This window comes from Delphinus delphis, chromosome 7 (assembly GCF_949987515.2).
Source record: "Delphinus delphis chromosome 7, mDelDel1.2, whole genome shotgun sequence".
Lineage (NCBI taxonomy): Eukaryota > Metazoa > Chordata > Mammalia > Artiodactyla > Delphinidae > Delphinus > Delphinus delphis.
This window is the reverse complement of record NC_082689.1, coordinates 109,887,138-109,906,018: the sequence shown is the minus strand read 5'-3', so window position 1 is coordinate 109,906,018 and position 18,881 is coordinate 109,887,138. Positions and strand designations below refer to the sequence as shown.

The 18,881-nt window shown below is 41.5% G+C and overlaps 1 protein-coding gene across 6 annotated transcripts in view; it reads left to right on the top strand.

Moving 5' to 3' along the window:
* Positions 1 to 18,881, top strand: part of SAP130 (Sin3A associated protein 130) — a 75,615-nt gene that overhangs the window by 20,551 nt on the left and 36,183 nt on the right. For 4 of the 6 annotated variants that reach the window (XM_060016999.1, XM_060017000.1, XM_060017002.1 and 1 more), the window contains 6 exons: positions 185 to 289; positions 3,776 to 3,917; positions 5,893 to 6,014; positions 10,344 to 10,646; positions 11,466 to 11,643; positions 18,221 to 18,325. In XM_060016999.1, coding sequence (XP_059872982.1) covers positions 185 to 289; positions 3,776 to 3,917; positions 5,893 to 6,014; positions 10,344 to 10,646; positions 11,466 to 11,643; positions 18,221 to 18,325 — 955 coding nt within the window. The remainder of the gene's footprint in view (positions 1 to 184; positions 290 to 3,775; positions 3,918 to 5,892; positions 6,015 to 10,343; positions 10,647 to 11,465; positions 11,644 to 18,220; positions 18,326 to 18,881) is intronic. The other 2 variants (XM_060017001.1, XM_060017004.1) reach the window with 1 other exon arrangement.

Here is an 18,881-nt window from a genome sequence, read left to right as displayed (position 1 = left end):
TGCCAGGGAGGAAGGAGGCATAAGGCGTGGGTTCATTCTTTATTTCTCAGCTTCAGGCAGAGAACAAGAATTAGGTTAGAAAAATTCTCTTTCTTTTTCCCAAGAGCTTTTCTTGGGTTTTTGAGAATCTGTAATGTGTGCAGAGAGGCCATTGTTGAAGAATTTCCCTTTTTCTCCTGTCCAGGATCGGTGTCACACACACAAGCTCCCACGAGTACAATTGTTACCATGACAATGCCCTCACATTCATCCCATGCTACGGCAGTGACCACCTCAAACATCCCGGTTGGTAAGTGGTGTGCAGCCTGCAGATGGAAGCTTACAAGGAATTTTCAGCCCCGCTGACCAGGTCTTCATATAGCTGGCTAGTGTTGATTTTTTTTTTAATTGTTAATTTTCAAAGCAACACTGACTTTAACTTTGAGTATTATTTCATAAACAGATTTGGCATTTTGATGGTAGGGGGAGAAAAAAGAAGATAACCGTCTCTGAGAGCTCAAAGTAAACCACTTTAACTCCACTTTTGACTTATTCATCAACCTTTACCTTTTCTATGTTTACCTTTTTAAAAAGTAAGTTAACTTTACTGATAAAAGTTTGACAAGAACAACAGGAAAAGCAAGGAAGAAGCAAAGATCTGGAGTGAAGAGACCTTGTACACTGACAGATTGTTCAGGAAAAATCTCTGGGTGATGCAACAGTGGGAAGAATGCTAACCCTCAAGTCACTTCCCCGAGGTTCTTATCTGGGTGCCACCCAAGGTACTTCATGACCATCCTAAAATTCCTTCCAGGCTTTGCTTATTCCCCTTTTAAATATGTGTATATTTACAGTATTAAAACATCTTTGAAAAATTTCTGGCAGCCAAACTTTAGTGATCAACAGCAGGGATTGGCAAGCTTTTTCCATAGAGCCGGATCGTAAATGCTTTAGGTTCTGCAGGCCTCCTGGGTGTGTGCAACTACCTAGCTATGGACAATATGTAAACAAATGGGTGTGGCTGCGTTTCAGTTAGATTTTTTTATGGACACAGAAATTTGAATTTCGTGTCATTTTCAGGTGTCACAAAATAGTCTTCTTTTGATTTTTCCCTCCCCCTGCTGTTTAAAAGTGTGAACCCATTGTTAGCTCATGGGCCAAAACAGGCATCAGCAAGGTTTGGCCGGCAAGTTGTCGATGCCTGTCGTCAGAGTTGATAGCTTACTGTCACAGCTTCCAAAGCAGAGGCTGTGGCCTATGAGGCAGAACACTCCTTTCACCCACAAGTGACAGGTTTTAGTTTCTAGTGTTACCTGTGCCTTGGTTCTGTAACAGTGAGTGTGCCATCTCACTCTCCTTCACTCCCAGAGATGTGGGACAGCTGCCATATTTTTAATCTGCTGTACTTTTAGAAGTAAGACTGCCTTTTGTGAGAGGACGCACTGACATGCTCGACGGTCAGAAATCTGGTGACCAGACACAGAAGTGTCTCCCCTACCTGCTGTGTCCCATTTCAGAGTAACGGTAGGACCCAGGAAACCCTTGCTCCTCTTTTAAATAACTGAGCCATTCCAGCCCTTAAATTGGTACTCAGCCCCACAGACGGCTTTTAGCAGAGAAAATAACTGCGGTCTTTCTCACGTTACTGCTCACTCCAGCTTGGCATTGGGGAAACCAAACTTCTGTCACACCCTCTGAATTTAATCTCACTTCTGTGAAGTCTGGCAGTGGGGTTAGAGGTTCAGCATTACAGCACTTTCGTTGAAAAGGATCGTTGATTGTTCCATGTTGTCAGTTCAGGCTGTTTTCTGGCTATACCTAACAGTGTCATCAGTTATCTGCAGCACTGTCAAGTCAGAGCCAAGCCCCTTCTTTTCATTTTTATAGTCGAGAGTCTCACTAGGGAATGTGTTGCTATGAAGAAAATCAGACCAGTAAAGAGGGGCAGCGTACCCTAGGGGGCTGTCTGGTTGTGTCTTGAACCCTCTCTGTGGAGAATTATTTAGAGATCAGTTCTTGTTAATGTCACCGTGTCTTCCTAAGAGTAAACACTGTGCAGGGAAACTCACTGAAAGTAGCAGGAGACAAATAATGTTCATTCATTTGGCTAAAACTACCGACCTCTTACCTGTCCTAAGTTACTGCATTGCTGTGTTCTCTAACTCCCCAGCTCACTTATCTTTGAATTTTTACCATTTACTAAATTCTAGATCTGAAAATCATTTGACAGAAGTGTCCAAACAGATTTAAACATCTGCTACTTAGTGTGATTGCTTTTGTCAAAGTTCCGTCAGGTTTATGCTCTAGTTTTGTTTTCTTCTTGTGTAGTAACTCAGATATTTGTTACATCATAATGGGATCTCTGTACAGAAGGGCCTCAGTTGAGAAGGGAAAACTGATATTAACCCTAGAGCATTGATTTTCAAGTTGAGGGCATAAGAGCTATATTAAAATCACCTAAGTGGCTTTTTCTGAGTGTCACTTGCTTTCTCCAGGTGAGATTAGATATTGAGTTCAGCCATTGTTATTAATAGGAATGTGTTGGATCAGGGGAAGAGCCTGATAACCCCAAGCATAGGGTTTTCACCTGCAGTGAATGCCCATTTCCAATAGAATGCCACCCTTATTTTCTGCACACATGACAGTGGTCTCAGAACTATAAAAAGAATCAGATGATGCCAGCCTACAGAAAACAGGGATTATCTTTGAAAATAGCCCCAACTTACCATTTCTGCATTATGTTTTTCCTGAAGTTTTTTTTTCTAAATAATTGAGGATGTATGGCCCTTTTAATTAGGAAAAAGTAAAGGTATGATTCATGTGTGTGTGTGGTTACCATCTGATGTTAGCTACTGTGCCAAACACAGCCGCTTTTTTATTGGAAGCATAATTTTCTCCTACCTTTTATGGGCACAGTGAAAACACAGGCTTACTCACTTTTCCCTCAGCACCCTCTCGACTGACTACTGATGGAAGATACATCATGCCAGCTTCTCTCTGCGTTAGCCAGCAGAGGCCATCCTCGCTGGTCAAACTGGGCATCTCACCCATCATCCTGCAGAAACTTCTCCAGCTGCCTCCCTCAGAAAATATCTGGGCCCGGGGGGGTTGCTGCTTACCTTTGGTGTTCAGCGTGCTGCACCTTGGGTAACGTGATGGCATCATCCCAGTCTCTAGTGTTTGCGTGCCTGCCATTGTATGACTTGGGTCTTTACAGATAGAATTAAATTTGAAAACTGTATGATCATTTTGATTTTGCCATAAAATATTATGCAAAGTCACAGGAAACTCAAAAGACTTTAGAAATTAAGTGATTTTCTAGAGAAGGCCTCCTCATAGATGAGGAACCTAAGACTTGGAAATTAAAATGACCTTCTCATTACTTATCAGCTACATTATTACTAATTAGTTATGGGCCCCTGAAAAGAATCTAAGGTGTTTGCCATTTCTGTATTCAAATTTTTGTCGATTTTTTTTTTTTTTTTTTTAAGTTTTCTCCTTTTAAAAAAAAGGTCTCCAAGAAGCCAGGTCAGGAGAAAAGGATGTAGTTGCTGAAAGTATTAATGTTGAACCCTGCTTTGACAGATAGCAGTGTAAATATATCAGTGTATTATTGGATTGAAATAATTCAGTTGCACCATAGGTACTCATCTTTTCATTTTTTATTTTGATTAAAACTAAAAATCCAGGCTTCTTATTACTGTTTGCATTCTTAAGATTGTTGCTGGCCAAGAATGTTTTGGCATGCCAGTGAAAGCATATGAGCAGTAATGTAATTGGATTATACTTTTTGTAGCTAAGGTGGTGCCTCAGCAAATCACACATACTTCTCCTCGGATCCAACCCGATTACCCTGCAGAGAGGAGTAGCCTGATTCCCATTTCAGGACATCGAGCCTCTCCAAATCCTGTGGCTATGGAAACCCGAAGTGACAATAGGTAGGAGGGAATGTGCCCCATCGTCTCACGAATTGTTTTGATTTTTCAGTGAAACCAATTGTCCCACGAATATGGCATGTATTTCTTTATCTTCAGTTTTTCCCCCTGAAAATCTAATACATTGTGTAATTTCCTTAATTTTATGAAACTGTGCTGTATTTATTTGTTCTCCTTTTGATGAATGTTCTAGTATCTTTTTTTTGACTTGTGTACTTCTCTTTTTAATTTATTTTGAGCCATTTTGAGTGTAAGGGTGGCAGCATCATGACCTCTTATCCCCTAAGTATTTCCATTTTCATCTCTAGAGAACAAAGCTGTTCTTACTTAACCACAGTATGGGGAACTGAAACGATCCTTTAGCTTTCCATTCTCTTTCATACATTGAAATTTTTGAAGAGTATAGATAGGCCATTGTTTTTGCAGAATATTCTTCAATTTGGGCTTGTCGGATTGTTCCTCGGAGTTAGATTCAGGCTGTGCATTTTTGAAGTGAATACCATTAGGTGATATGTTCTTCTCACTGTTACTACATCAGAGAGCTCATGCTCACCCTTTGTCCCATTAATAGTTATCTCAATATTAATTACTTAATGAAGGTGATGCCAGATTTTTCTGCTGTAGCGGTGTACTTTTCTTTTTTGTAAATAACTAATTTGTGTGGAAATACCTTGAGACTATAAGTGTCCTTATAAGCTTTCACTCCGTAGTTTTGCTTCTATTGATGATTCCTGGCTGAATCAGTTGATGGTTGCAGTATGATGCAAGATAGTGACTTGTTGCAAGATAGTGACTTGTTCGATCATTTCGTTGATATTTATCAGTTGACATTCTGATGTAAAGAAAGTTCATCTATCCCCATTTATTTATTTTTCTGTGTATTTTATTTTTGAACATCTGCATGGGCTCGTGGATTTGGTTTTATTTATTCATAATTATAATCCATTACTGTCATCTATTTCGAGGCTCAAATTGTCTCCAGGTTCGTCCTTGGGAGCCCCTTCAGACTAGTTCCTGGGTTTTGCTATGTCCTGGTCATTCTGGCCCTTCCTTACTTCTCACCACATTAAGATACTTGAAACTCTTCGTGAACTTGGTCCCTCTGAGCCCTGGAATCTGCCATTTCTCCAAGGAGCCCTGGTTCCTTTGCATCATTTAGAAACTAAGATCTAGCCATTAGCTCTGTTTGTTGTTACTGGATTGTCACTACTTCTAGGCCCTTTCAGCAGGCAGAGAGGTAGGAAGTATATAACATTTTAAAAACTAAGTACATTCTGGTATCTCTGGTCTAGCTCCATTACCTCCCCCATTCCGTATTTGTATCTCCCTTCTCCCACCCCACAGTGAGAACCTGGTGGAGTGCACATGAAGTAATTTCAGAATTGGATCATTTTTAAATATTCTTGTTTGATTTTTGTGGCGTATAGAAATGCTTATTAGTTTTTTTCTTTTCTTTTCTTTTTTTACCAAAGTACAGTTGATTTACAATGTTGTTGTTAGTTTCCGGTATACATCAAAGTGATTCAGTTTTTTATATATATATATGCGATACAGTAGGATCTCGTTGTTTATCTATTCTATGTATAGTAGTTTGTGTCTGCTAATCGCAGACTCCTAATTTATCCCTTCCCGCCTCTTTCCCCTTTGGTAACCACAAATTTGTTTTCTATGTCTGTGAGTCTGTTTCTGTTTTGTAAATAAGTTCATTTGTGTCATATTTTCAATTCCACCTGTAAGTGACATCATATGGTATTTGTCTTTCTCTCTCTTACTTCACTTAGTATGATCATCTCTAGGTCCATCCGTGTTAAAATATTACTCTCTCTAGGTCTGTATCCTTTGATATAATTGTTTGGGATGCAATTTAGGAAACGTTAGTATGGCAGTTAAAAGTAAAAAGAGTTTGTAGGGGATAGGATCATTTGAAGGGAAAGAAGAAAAACCATTTTGGTTCATATTATCTGTGTTCCATCTATAGACCATCTGTTCCTGTTCAGTTCCAGTACTTTCTGCCAACGTACCCACCTTCTGCATACCCACTGGCTGCTCACACCTACACCCCGATCACCAGCTCTGTGTCCACCATTCGACAGTATCCAGGTATGAGCCCCACTGTTAAGATGCCTTTTAACATTTTAATTTTTGCATGCAATGAGATAGAAATCGATCAGCGAATATTTCTAGTATGGATTTAATTACTCTAGCTTTTATTTTCAGATTCAGATAAGGCTGAAATCTGAAGCTTTAAGGTTGTAAATCACCACCCCTGAAATCGGAAAAGTTGTTACTTATTAGTGATAGTAGCATGATTTTATCCCACCCTGAGGATAATTATGTTAACAGTTTTTGTTATCCCTTAAAATGGAAGTGCAGTTAAAAACGAATAAAGCTGTACTCTTACGAGGCTTCTATTGTTTTGTGGGATATTTGTTGTGTTGTTAATGTTCGTCCAGTTGTGCTCAAAATTCACTATCCAGTCCGGTAAATAGTGTTCTTTTTGCCAATCCAGACTAGCAATGCTACTTAAACCTCAGGGTTTGTATAGTCTTTTCCTGTGAGACCCTCAGCTCACTTCAGGCATAAGAAAGCCAGGTTGTCAGATTGTGGCCGTTGCCTGTCTGCTGTGCCGTCCAGGACTGCAGCTGCGCCCACATGGTGGCCATTGAGCATTTGAAGGGGATCCGGCACAAATGAAGAACTGAATTTTTTGTTTTACTTAATTAAAATGAGAGAAATTTCAAATATGTTTGGTACAACTTAGTGATATGCAACTACTTTTTTCAAAATTGTAGATTTTATGGAATCAAAATACAAATCGAATATTTCTGAAATTTAGTCTCTGAATTGAGATGTGTTTTAAGAGTAAAATGTACCCTGGATTTTGAAGACATAATATGGAAAAGAGAATGTAGAGTATGTTATTAATAACTTTTATAGTGATTATATTTTGAAATGATAATTTTTGGATATATTGAGTTAAACAAGATATGTCATTAAAATTAATTTGGCCTGTGTTTTTGTGTGTGTGTGTGTGGTACGCGGGCCTCTCACTGTTGTGGCCTCTCCCGTTGTGGAGCACAGGCTCAGCGGCCATGGCTCACGGGCCCAGCCGCTCCATGGCCTGTGGGATCTTCCCAGACCAGGGCACGAACCCGCGTCCCCTGCGTCGTCACTGCGCCACCAGGGAAGCCCTGGCCTGCGTTTTAATTTATTAATGTGGCTACTGGAAAATCTAAAATTGCATGTATGACTTATATTTTCATTAGGACAGTGCTAGTCTAAAACTTTCAAACACTGAGGGTTTTTTTTTTAATATATATATAAATTTATTTATTTTATTTATTTATTTTTGGCTGTGTTGGGTCTTCGTTGCTGTGTGCAGGCTTTCTCTAGTTGTGGTGAGCGGGGCTACTCTTCATTGAGCTGCGCAGGCTTTTCCTTGCAGCAGCTTCTCGTTGTGGAGCACAGGCTCTAGGTGCTCGCACTTCAGTAGTTGTGGCTCTTGGGCTCTAGAGCGCAAGCTCAGTAGTTGTGGCGCACGGGCCTCGTTGCTCCGCGGCATGTAGGATCTTCCCAGAACAGGGCTTGAACCTATGTCCCCTGCATTGGCAGATTCTTAACCACTGCGCCACCAGGCAAGTCCCAATACTGAGGTTTAAATAGCTTTGAAAATAGGTTCCTCCATCTCTACATTGTTCTATGTGTGTGTTTTGATTTTTTTTTTTTTTTTGCGGGGTGGGGGGTGTTTGTTTTTCAAAACTTTCTTTTTAAAGGAACTTCATAACAGTGTTTTTTAATTAACAATCTTATAAAGTAGAATAATGTTTAATTGATTGTTGCCAAAAGTAGGATGCGAAAAGTATCATAGAAGCATGTTGGCAATTAGGAAGTAAATTTCACGTGTGTGTGTTACACTAACTGCTGAAAATTCTTAAGTCTCTTTATCAGTAACAGCACTTGCTTTCAGGTTCTCTCCTTCATCTACTACCTTGAATTCTATAACAGTGAAGTTCTATAACAGAACTCTATAACATGATTCTATAACAGAACTTCTATAACAGTGCAGTCATTTTGCTTTTATGGAGAAGGTCATTCATGACCACTGTGTATTTCTCTGAATGCTAGCCAGCTGAAAAGGGCACGCAGAGTCTCTCTTGACCTAGAATCAACTATGCAGACACTATCATTCTATATAAACCTTTATTGTAAAAATCCATCATAAGAGCACTGTCTGAAGTGTTGGGGATCCTGCCAGTCGTCTGTTTCTCTACATTATTCTTCTTTCATCACTGCTGTAGCCCTGATAGATACTGACACAGAAAAATGAATAGTACGTTCAATACTTTATTTCTTCCAGGATCAAACTGTCATTGTTGGTGCAGATGAGAGGTAATATATTATTTCTCAGACGTGTGAATCTAAACATGGATGGACACAAATGAAAAAATGATTTAGTAACCAGCTTACAGTATCCTATTGAATATTTATTGAAACCCTAATTTTTTGTAAGGTCCTGGTTAAGGCTCCTATGCTAGGCTCTATTTTTAAAGTTGACTTTTAAACAGCTTTCAATAAGCTTAGAGTCTAGTAGGAAGATTAGACATGAAGAGATATTATAATATGCTAAATCTTAAAAGAGGGGCTTGAGCAAAGCCATGCTGCTTCTGAGGTAAGAGGTTATGTCTACTTGAGAAGGTAGGGTTGGAGGTCAGGAGTGATTTCCTGAAGGAAGTGACATTTGGAAAGCATCTTTCAGAAAGTATAGGGCAGAGCCGTAGTGGGTTTGGAGAAAAGCACATTTCTGTCTGTGAATAAAGTATTAGCTGGAGTATGTGGTCAGAACAGAGTGGTTTGGTTTGGGCAGGAACATAGTGTGAGTGAGAACACAAAGTGTGAAATAAGATTGGATCTTAAAAAGGCTTGGAGTGGTGACTAGACTGTAGGTTCAACAGCAGGCAAATGACCAAAACCTGTTATTTAACAGAAATAGCACAGATACACTTTTCAGGAAGAAGCTATAATGCTCTGGAAATTGTGTATGTATATATTTTTCAAAGGAAGAATTACAATATAGCCATGACTATAAATTTACACGTAGTAACTTTTCACTATACTTTTCTTATGCATAATAATAATTTAAACCTTTATCTCTATGGTTAAAAAACATTTTCAGTTAGATTATTTTTTAAAAATTGAGGTAATTGACATATATTAGTTTCACATGTACAGCCTAATGATTCAATGTTTATATATATTGCAAAATAATCACCACAAGTCTAGTTAACATCTGTCACCGTCCAGTTAGAGATTGTTTTTCTTGTGATGAGAACTTTTAAGGTCTACTCTCTTAGCAACTTCCAAATATACAATACAGTATTGCTAACTATAGTCGTCATGCTGTACATTACGTCCCCATGACTTATTTATCTTATAACTGGAAGTTTGTACCTTTTGGCCACCTTTACCCATTTCGCCCACTCTCCACCCCTACCTATGGCACCCACCAGTCTGTTCTTTGTATCCAAGAGCTTGGTTTATTTTTGTTTTCTGCATTTTAGATTCCATATATAAGTGAGATCATATGGTATTTGTCATTCTCTTTGTGACTTATTTCACTAAGCGTAATACCCTTTAGGTCCATCCATGTTGTCACAAATGGCAGTATTTCGGGTTTTTCTTTTTTAATGGCTGAGTAATATTCCATTATGTGTGTATGGATATACATACCATATCTTTTTTATCCATTCATCCACTAATGGACACAGATTGTTTCCATATCTTGGCTATTCTAAATAATGCTGCAGTGAACATGGGGATACGTATATCTTTTTCCAGATTGTTTTGATGACCGAGAAGAAAAGTCTTTTGTTTGTTTGTTTTCTTTCCACAAACAGTGAGAAATCCCTTCTTTTTTTTGTCGCTTCCTGGGAATGTTTTTGTTTTCAGTTTTGTTTGTTTGTTTTTAATATACACAGATGATATGTTTGCCTGATAGATAAAAGGACAAGTTACTTCTCTCTTCAGTGCATATTTTGGAATTTAAAATCCGCAACTACTGTATTTCAGAAGTGCCTGTGATAGTGGTTCTATCAATTAAAGCAAAGATTCTTGACCTGGAGGCATGGATGTATCTCAGAAGTTTTATATTAATTACTTACATAGTTGCCTGGCTCACATTTGGCTTTTAATAAATGATTGCTTTTTTCTCATTTTAATGCTATTTCTAGCAATCTGCAGAGATCGTATCAAATTGGTGCAAGTAGTGGGGGGGAAGCCTCAACGTATAGAGTTTACGTAGCACTTTTTTTTTTTAACTGAGAGTTTAGATCTTGAACAGTGGAAAAATTGTTTTGATTTGAGTGTTTTTCTCCTTATGTGGACTGTGCCAATCAAAGCTAACATTTTTGTCACTTTTTGCATCATTTTTAGTTTCAGCTCAGGCTCCAAACTCTGCCATCACGGCTCAGACTGGAGTCGGGGTGGCGTCCACAGTCCACCTGAACCCCATGCAGTTGATGACAGTGGATGCATCCCACGCTCGACATATCCAAGGGATCCAGCCAGCCCCCATCAGTACACAGGGCATCCAGCCAGCTCCCATTGGGACCCCAGGGATCCAGCCAGCCCCCATAGGCACACAGGGCATTCACTCAGCAACCCCAATCAGCACCCAAGGACTTCAGCCTGCACCAATAGGGACCCAGCAGCCTCAGCCTGAAGGAAAGACTTCAGGTAATTTTAATTTTTTACATGGAAGTTGGTGTGGAGGGAAAAGGTACACAGGGTTTGAATCATGGTTCTGCCAGTTGCTGGCTTTGTGGTCTCAGGTAAGCTTGCTAGGCCTTAATTTTCTCTTTGTAACATGAGTTGCTTAGAACTTACCTGTCAGGGTCTTTGTAAGCATTAGAAACTACGTACATAAACAGCCTAACGTGCGCTTGCACATGGGGAGAAGCGTTCTAAAAGAGCTCTTAGTTGAGGGAGTACATTCACCTCATAAGACTAGTGTTCTCATTCCATTTCAAGATTTTCTTTTTCTTTTTTACCTTTTGGTCGTGCTGCGTGGCTTGCGGGATCTTAGTTCCCCGACCAGGGATTGAACCTGGGCCCTGGCAGTGGAAGTGCGGAGTCCTAAGCACCGGACCGCCAGGAAATTCCCTAAGATTTTTTTTGGAGTTGTTTGTAAAGCTGTAAAGATAGACTGGAATGTTGGTACCATTATTAGGAATTGAGAGTTGGTGGTATTTCACCAAAAAACTGTAGCAGAACATTTCTTGCAGTATACTATATACTTTATGTATCTCATCTCACTTATTAGTAATTATGATTGTAGAGCAAAGAAAAGACGTTCTTAATCGTGCATCAGTAGACTTTGTAACCTCCCCAGTTTGCCATCTGCTTTTGTCCTTATCCCTCATCTTCTTGAAATTGGACAGTCCTAACATGGATACTCTTGATTGTGGTGGTCTGATCGTTGTTTTTTGTCTTACGTGACATTTTAGTGATGTTACTTCCGTTTCCTTCTCTTCATTGCTCTTTCCTGTCCTCCAGCAGTGGTGTTGGCAGATGGAGCCACAATTGTAGCCAACCCTCTTAGCAACCCATTCAGTGCCGCTCCAGCAGCAACAACTGTGGTGCAGACTCACAGCCAGAGTGCGAGCACCAACGCTCCAGCCCAGGGCTCGTCCCCACGGCCAAGTATACTCCGGAAGAAACCTGCCACAGATGGGTGAGTAGATCCAGAAGTGCCAAAGGACACCGCTAATTCTGGAGGTAATTGGTGTAAACAGTAGGCAGTAATCCAGTGCTGATAGCAAACTCAATTTCCTCCAAAATAACTTGACCGCCGGGTTATTCAGTAGAGCCTGGCCAAGCTCAGACTGCAGGATGGTAAGAATCCAGGAGTCAGTTGGGTGTCAGTTTGTAAGCATGTGTTGCATATTACGTACTTTTAGGAGTTCTCTCTGGTTCTGAGAGTTTAACCCTAGAACCCCTAAAGTAGCTTGAAGTGAACTCTTCAGGCTTGTCTAGCTAGGCACAGTAATGTGTGCTGTGTATTTTTTCCTCATCGTCCTAAATGAATTGTTGCTCGGGGCAGGCAGTCTCCCAAGTGTATTAAGGGTCATATTTAGTAGCAAATAGTGTTCTGTGTTGTCGTATAAGCTTCTGAGTTGGTGGGTCATAGGCGGGAAGGTATGTGCTCTGCCATAGCAGAGACCAGAGTCTCTGTCTTAATCCTAAGTCAGTCCATGACACAGTAACCATATTAATGAAAACACAAGGCAGAGCTTGTAGTTAAGATGGCAGATTGAATATGCACTTCTAAATTTCTCTTCCTCTCAAAACCCTACAGAACTTATAGTAAGAGGCTTTTTAAAAAGACTGTAGGGGGGCTTCCCTGGTGGCGCAGTGGTTGAGAGTCCGCCTGCCAATGCAGGGGACACGGGTTCGTGCCCCGGTCCGGGAAGATCCCACATGCCTTGGAGTGGCTGGGCCCGTGAGCCTGTGCGTCCAGAGCCTGTGCTCCGTGACGGGAGAGGCCACAACAGTAAGAGGCCTGCGTACCACAAAAAAAAAAAAAAAAAGACCGTAGGGAATTTCCTGGTGGTCCAGTGGTTAGGACGCCGCGCTTTCACTGCCAAGGGCGCACGTTCCATCTCTGGTTGGGGAACTAAGATCCCACAAGCCACACAGTATGGCCAAAAATAAGTAAGTGGGTAAGTAAATAAATAAATATTTTTTTAAAAAAAGATTATAAACACACAGAGGTGGGGAGAATAGGAGAAGACACAACAGCAACAAGTCTTTGAAGCTGGAAAGCAAATAGGCAAGTGCTCACTCGCTCCCTTAGCCGTGAAAAAGGTGAACGTTAAGTCTGCAGAGAAGAGCGCTGAGAACCATCCTTGTTTAAATTGTGAATCTTCAAAAGGACCAGGAGCGGGAAGAACTGGGGGTATCCACCTGGATTAGCCAGCACAGTGAAGAGCATGGTGCTGTACCAAAAACGGATTAGGGGACCAAGCCTGTGTGGAGTGCTGAGACTTCTCCCTCGTGGCTGACACGACCCTGGCAGCTGAATTTAACTCTGTTGACAGAAAGTGAGAAGACGACTGTACCCTGCTTCTAGGGTCCGTTCCAGCCCGAGGGGAAAGAGCTAAGGATACCAACAGTAGGGGTTTAAGGACACTAAGGACAGGGCTCCGATTGCCCTTAAAGTAAACAAGCCCCGCCACAAGCTCAGAGCTTCCAACCGGCTTTTTAGTCCCCCCACTCCTCATGAGCGTGCAGCCAAGCATATCAGGTATCTGAGGGTTCTTCTAACAATGCAAGGTAGAAGCCACAGCGAACACACTGAAAAAAGCAGCTCAGAAGATGCAGAGGCTAGGCAAGGGGAATAAAACTAAAAACAAAACATAAGAACACATGAACAGAGACAGACACTGTCAGTACCATCTTCAAAGGACAAATGAAAACTGCATCCATGAAACAGGAAGGCCGTGCTCCACAAAAGGAACATTCCGAGAACAAGAATGTGTCCAGAAATCAAAAACTCAGTAGAAAACTTGAAAAGTAAAATTGAGGAAATCTCTCAAAAGTAGAGCAAAAAGACAAAGAGAGAGAGAATAGGAGAGAAAAGACCCAAAATTTAAAGAACCAGTTCAGGAGATCCTGCCTCCAAGTGATGGGGTTTCAGCAAGACAGATCAGAGAAGAGAAGAGGACGACTTAAAAATAATTCATAGAAAATCACCAAAACCGAAGGGTAGGAGTTTCCTATTTTAACGAACCATGAAATGCTTGGTACAGTAGATGGCAATGGATACAAACTGGCACCACGGTAAAATATTTTGAAATTTCACAGCACTGGACAAAATGAGATCTGGCCCTTCTCCCATGCTTAGTCACCTCCAAAGTCCCTTCTGCTGTGCCCTCTGAGATCGTCCGTCATCATCTCAGTCCCCTGTGGCCTGACCTCTTCTCTGAGCGTGGCTTCTTGCTTTAATTGGAACCTGACTCTTCTTCGGGGTCTCGACTTCCTCGACTCTCCCCAGGGTGGTGGCTGTCTCTCCCTCCCCATTCCATCCTGTCACTGGGCCTGGAAGTGGGGTGGCTGTCCTCTTTGGGCCTCACTGCCACTTTCAGGCCCATCCTTCTCAACAGTGGACATGCTTCCTGGCCTGTATTTAGATTTCATAAAATTTGCAATTGAAAAAGTAGTTTCACATAGCCAGCTTAATCCAGACATACTGAAAAGTTTTCCAGTAACTGAATCAAGTACCAGTTTTTAAATTCAAATTAGTTTAAATGAAATATTGTTAAAAATCATGCTCATCAGTTGCACTTGTCACCTTTCAAGTGCTTAGTAGCCCCATGTGGCTGGTGGCTACCTTGTGGGACAGATTCAGGTTTGATTTGGGGTCTGTGTTTGTCCTTCAGAAGGTACATAGTGTCTGGCTGTGTCATACCATCTTCAACTTTAATGTAAACAGAAATGATTTCCCAGCTCTCTGGCCTCTCAGTTGCTTGAATGCATCCTCTGCATCCGCCCTCCCTCAGCAGGGCACACCCATGAGCGCTAGCACTCCACGGCACAAAAGTTCAGCAGCTTTTTCTGTACCCTAGGGTCCCACAGCCCGCCTCTCTTTCCACGTCCCTGGCAGCGACTCCCAGCAACACCCAGTTGGGAGCCTTCAGTCTATTGGTCCTTACCACCCTTTCACTTTTCCTCACTGCCTTTCCTGGCCTCTTTGTCTGCCCTCCCTGGTTCAGAGTCTGTGGTGCGTTGCAGTCATTTCCTTGCGTGCAGCCTCAGCTTCCCTGTCGTCCTCTTCACTTTGTCAAAGTCAGAGTTAAAATCCAGCGTTCTGCTTAATTTGTGTTGTGCCGCGTGCCTGTGTGCAGCAGAGTGTTGCCTCGTCCGCCTTAACCTCACACACCTCCCCTGGGATCTCCCAGCGGACCAGCACAGTCTGCTTTCCTTGGCCATTCCTCCAGACACCCGTGTACCTCTGCTCCTTTCCAGACTTCCACGCCTCCTCCCCTACGTTCACTTGTAGCTAATGAATGTGCCCACCTACTTTTTTCTTTCTGCTACGTTCTTGAGAAAATGGAAACACACAGAAGAGAAGTTCACAAGCTAGCTGTCACATGCTTGCCTGCCTGCCTCTGTCTCCAGCTCCGCCTCCATCTCTCAGTGGTGGGCTCATCACTCAGAGCTGAGCTCTCAGGGCATCTCTCCAGAGCGCCTGACTGCCGCCCGTCTCACCTCCGTGAGAACTGCTCCAGCTCTTGTGCCTCTCTCCTCCGTCAGTTTTTTCTTGTTAGTGGATCCTTCACATAAACAAGTATAAACTTGTTATCATTTCTTCCACTTTGCTCCACTCTCTGCCCCATTTTTTTGCTCCTGTTTGCAATGAAAATGAAGGCGTTGTCTCTGTTTGCTAGCCCCACTTCTTCCAGTCTCTCTTTCTTTCAGCACTTTCACTGAAGTATAGAAAACTGCACAGATAATGTATGTACAGTGTAATGAGTCAGCACAAACGTATAACTGCTGTATCGGTTAAGAAACAGGACATTATCAGCACTTTCTCCCAAAGATTACTAACCAGTTTTTCTTTTTTTTTTTTTTTCAGTTTTTCTTTTTACCCTATGGATTTGTTTTGCCTCTTTTGAGCTCCCATAGAATCATATACATTTTTTGTGTGAGTCCATCTTCTTTCACTTGATTTTGGGAGATTGATCCATGTTAGTGCATATAACTGTAACTTTTTTTATGGTTATATAAAATGCTCTTGTCTGAGAAGACCATAGTTTAACCATGGATATTTGGGTTATTTCCAGTTTAGGGCCATAATGTTACCCCGAACATCTCTGTACATCACCTTTGATGCATCCATAAATGCAGTGCTGTTACGTACCGCGGAGGGGATTTGCTGGGCTGTGGGCTGTGCTCATTTTCAGCTCCAGCAGGTAACGCCAGCAGTTTGTCCAGGTGTTTGTACCCATTTACACTCTCACCAGCAGTGGGGTCCTTGCCTTCATCATCATCGACGCTTGTTATTTGGCACTCTTTTTTAAGTTTGGTCATTCTGTGGGTTTATAGTAGTGTATCTCTTTAGGGGTTTGGAGGGTTTGTTTGTACTGAGGAATGGGGGATTGAGTGGTCTTGCTTTTTTGTTTATTTCTTACTTTTTATTGTGGAAGGTTTAAACATAATACAGATTTGAACATCTGAATTTATACCCATCATTCAACTTCAGTTATTAACTTATCAGTTCATGTTTTATCTGTATGCCTTTCCACCACTTTCCACCATATTATTTTGAAGCAAATCATAGGGAACACATCATTTTGTTTGTATATATTCGTATATATTTCAGCATGTGTTTATTGAAATACATACTTTAAAAAGTGTTATAACCCCATAATGTTATCAAATATTTAGTCATTGTTCAAACTTCCAGTGATCTCAAATGTCACAAATTTTGTTTTGTTATATTATTTATTTGAGTCTGTATTCTGATAAGGTACACACATTACGATTGGTCGATATGTCTATTAAGACTCTTCTAATATATGTTACCTCCATTTCTTTTTTCCTTGCAGTTTGTCTGTTGAAGAAACTTGGTCTTTTGTCCTGTAGAGTTTTCCTCTCCCCTCCCAACTCTCTCCCTGAATTTGTCGATTGCATCCCCATTCTGTTAGTTCCCTAGGGCTGCTATAACAAATTACCACAAGTTTGGTGGCTTAAAACAACAAAAGTTTATTCTCACAGTTCTGATGACTAGAAGTCTGAAATCAACACGTCGGCAGGGTTGGTTCCTTCTGAACACTCTCAGGGAGGATCCACGCCGTGCCCTTCTTCCAGCTTCTGGTGGCTCTTGGCGGTCCTTTGTGTTGCTTGGCCTGTGGATGCACCACTCCAACCTCTGCTTCCATATCCACATGGCCTTCCCTCTGTGTCTGTGTGTCTCAAATCTCCCTCTCCTTTCTGTTGAAAGGATACCGATCATTGGATTTAGGACCTGCCCTAAGTCTAGAATGATCTTATCTACTTAATTACGTTGGCAAAGACCCTATTTTTTTTACATTCGCGAGTAGCAGGGGTTAGGACTCGGATGGGTCATATTAGGGAACACAATCCAACCCCCTGCCCCCATTGTCTGGTTTCACTTGTTTTTCTCTCCTCCACATTTTCTCTAAGTTGTTACTTGAATCTAAAGGCTTGGTGAACTTCACTTTTTCTCCCCTTTTGGCAAGACTCCTTCCTAAGTTGGTGGTTTAGTCTTTTTATCAGGAGAAGTATGCTGTGTGGAAGTCAACCTTTTTGAGATGTTAGCAGTCTTACAATCAGTGTCTGGATCCATTCACAGTTAGGCATTGCAAAGTGGTATGTTCTAGCCGTTTCGTCTCAGACGACTCTTCTAGCATTTGCTTGCACCACTCCGCCAAAACTAAATGTGTCAAGATCACTTATGACTTCCACATTGCTAAGCTCCAGTAGTTAGTGGTCAGTCGGAGCCACGTGTGGCCTGTCTACTGCGTGACACAGTTGATCACTAGCTACCTTGATCAACTGTTTTCACTCAGTTCCTCAGGTCAATATAAATACATAGGTACAATAATGATTGTAACTGCTAAACAGATTTAAATGTTATTTTATTTTTAAATTTTTTTATTATTTATTTATGTTTTATATATTTATTTTTTTTGGCTGCATTGGGTCTTCATTGCTGCGTGTGGACTTTCTCTAGTGGTGAGGGGGGCTACTCTTCATTGCGGTGTGCGGCCCTCTCATCGCGGTGACTTCTCGTTGCGGAGCACAGGCTCTAGGTGCGAGGGCGTCAGTAGTTGCGGCGTGTGGGCTCAGTAGTTGTGGCTCGTGGGCTCTAGAGCAGACTCAGTACTTGTGGCACGTGGGCTTAGTTGCTCTGCGGCATCGGGGATTGAACCCGTGTCCCCTGCATTGGCAGGCGGATTCTTAACCACTGCCCCACCAGGGAAGTCCCTAAATTTTAATATTAAGTACAAAGGAGATATGTAGGTAGAAGGTAGAAGAAGCAGGTAAAAGAGTCGCAATGGTTGCTTCCTGAAGAGAGACAGGCAGGAAGTGGGGAGGCAGGGGGAAGGGATCTGCTGTATGTTATTAAAAGCGTTTTAGTACTATTTGGTTTTTTAAATAATCTGCCTTCATTACTTTGGTAAAATTTGAAAATCCATTAAAAAATACCTAGCCATAGGTACACTTAGCAAATGTGTCGTTCTTATCCTTTAATGCCGTCTGGGTTTGTCTCTTTACTCTTTCAGAATGGCAGTTCGGAAAACCCTCATTCCTCCTCAGCCTCCTGAAGTGGCTAGCCCTCGAGTGGAGAGCTCTATGCGGAGTACGTCTGGGTCGCCTAGGCCTGCAGGGTGAGCACATCATTGAGGACAGAAAAGTCTAATACATGTCGCAGACTTCACATCATTTGCCTCTAAAAAGAACCACTAGTGTGTGCATCTGAAAGAACCATTTTCTAGCTATGAGATCTGGACACGCTTCTCAGCCTCTCTGACCGTTATTTACCTCATTTATGCAGTGGGCATACTTACAGCACCTGCCTCCTAGGCTCCTTGTGTATTGAATCCACTTGGAACAGAGCCCGCCTCGCAGTAAACACCAGTTATTGTTGCTATCGAAAATGGCATCGTGACAATACTTAATGCATTCCGTTTTCTTTACTCTTTATCTCCTTGATTCTAAAAGTAATATTTTGGAAAAGAAAATGAGACAATATAAAAATATTTAAGGTATAAAGAGAAAATCGTCCTATTCTCCACCCCCCCGCCAGTCGCACTCCCCCAGAGTAATGTTGATTGGTTAAAGTTTTGTTAGGCATCTTTCCACGTCTTTTTCTACATACACGTGTAGATAGATTGATAGATTCTTAAAAACAGGATTTTGTTGATTGTTTTATATACTGCATTT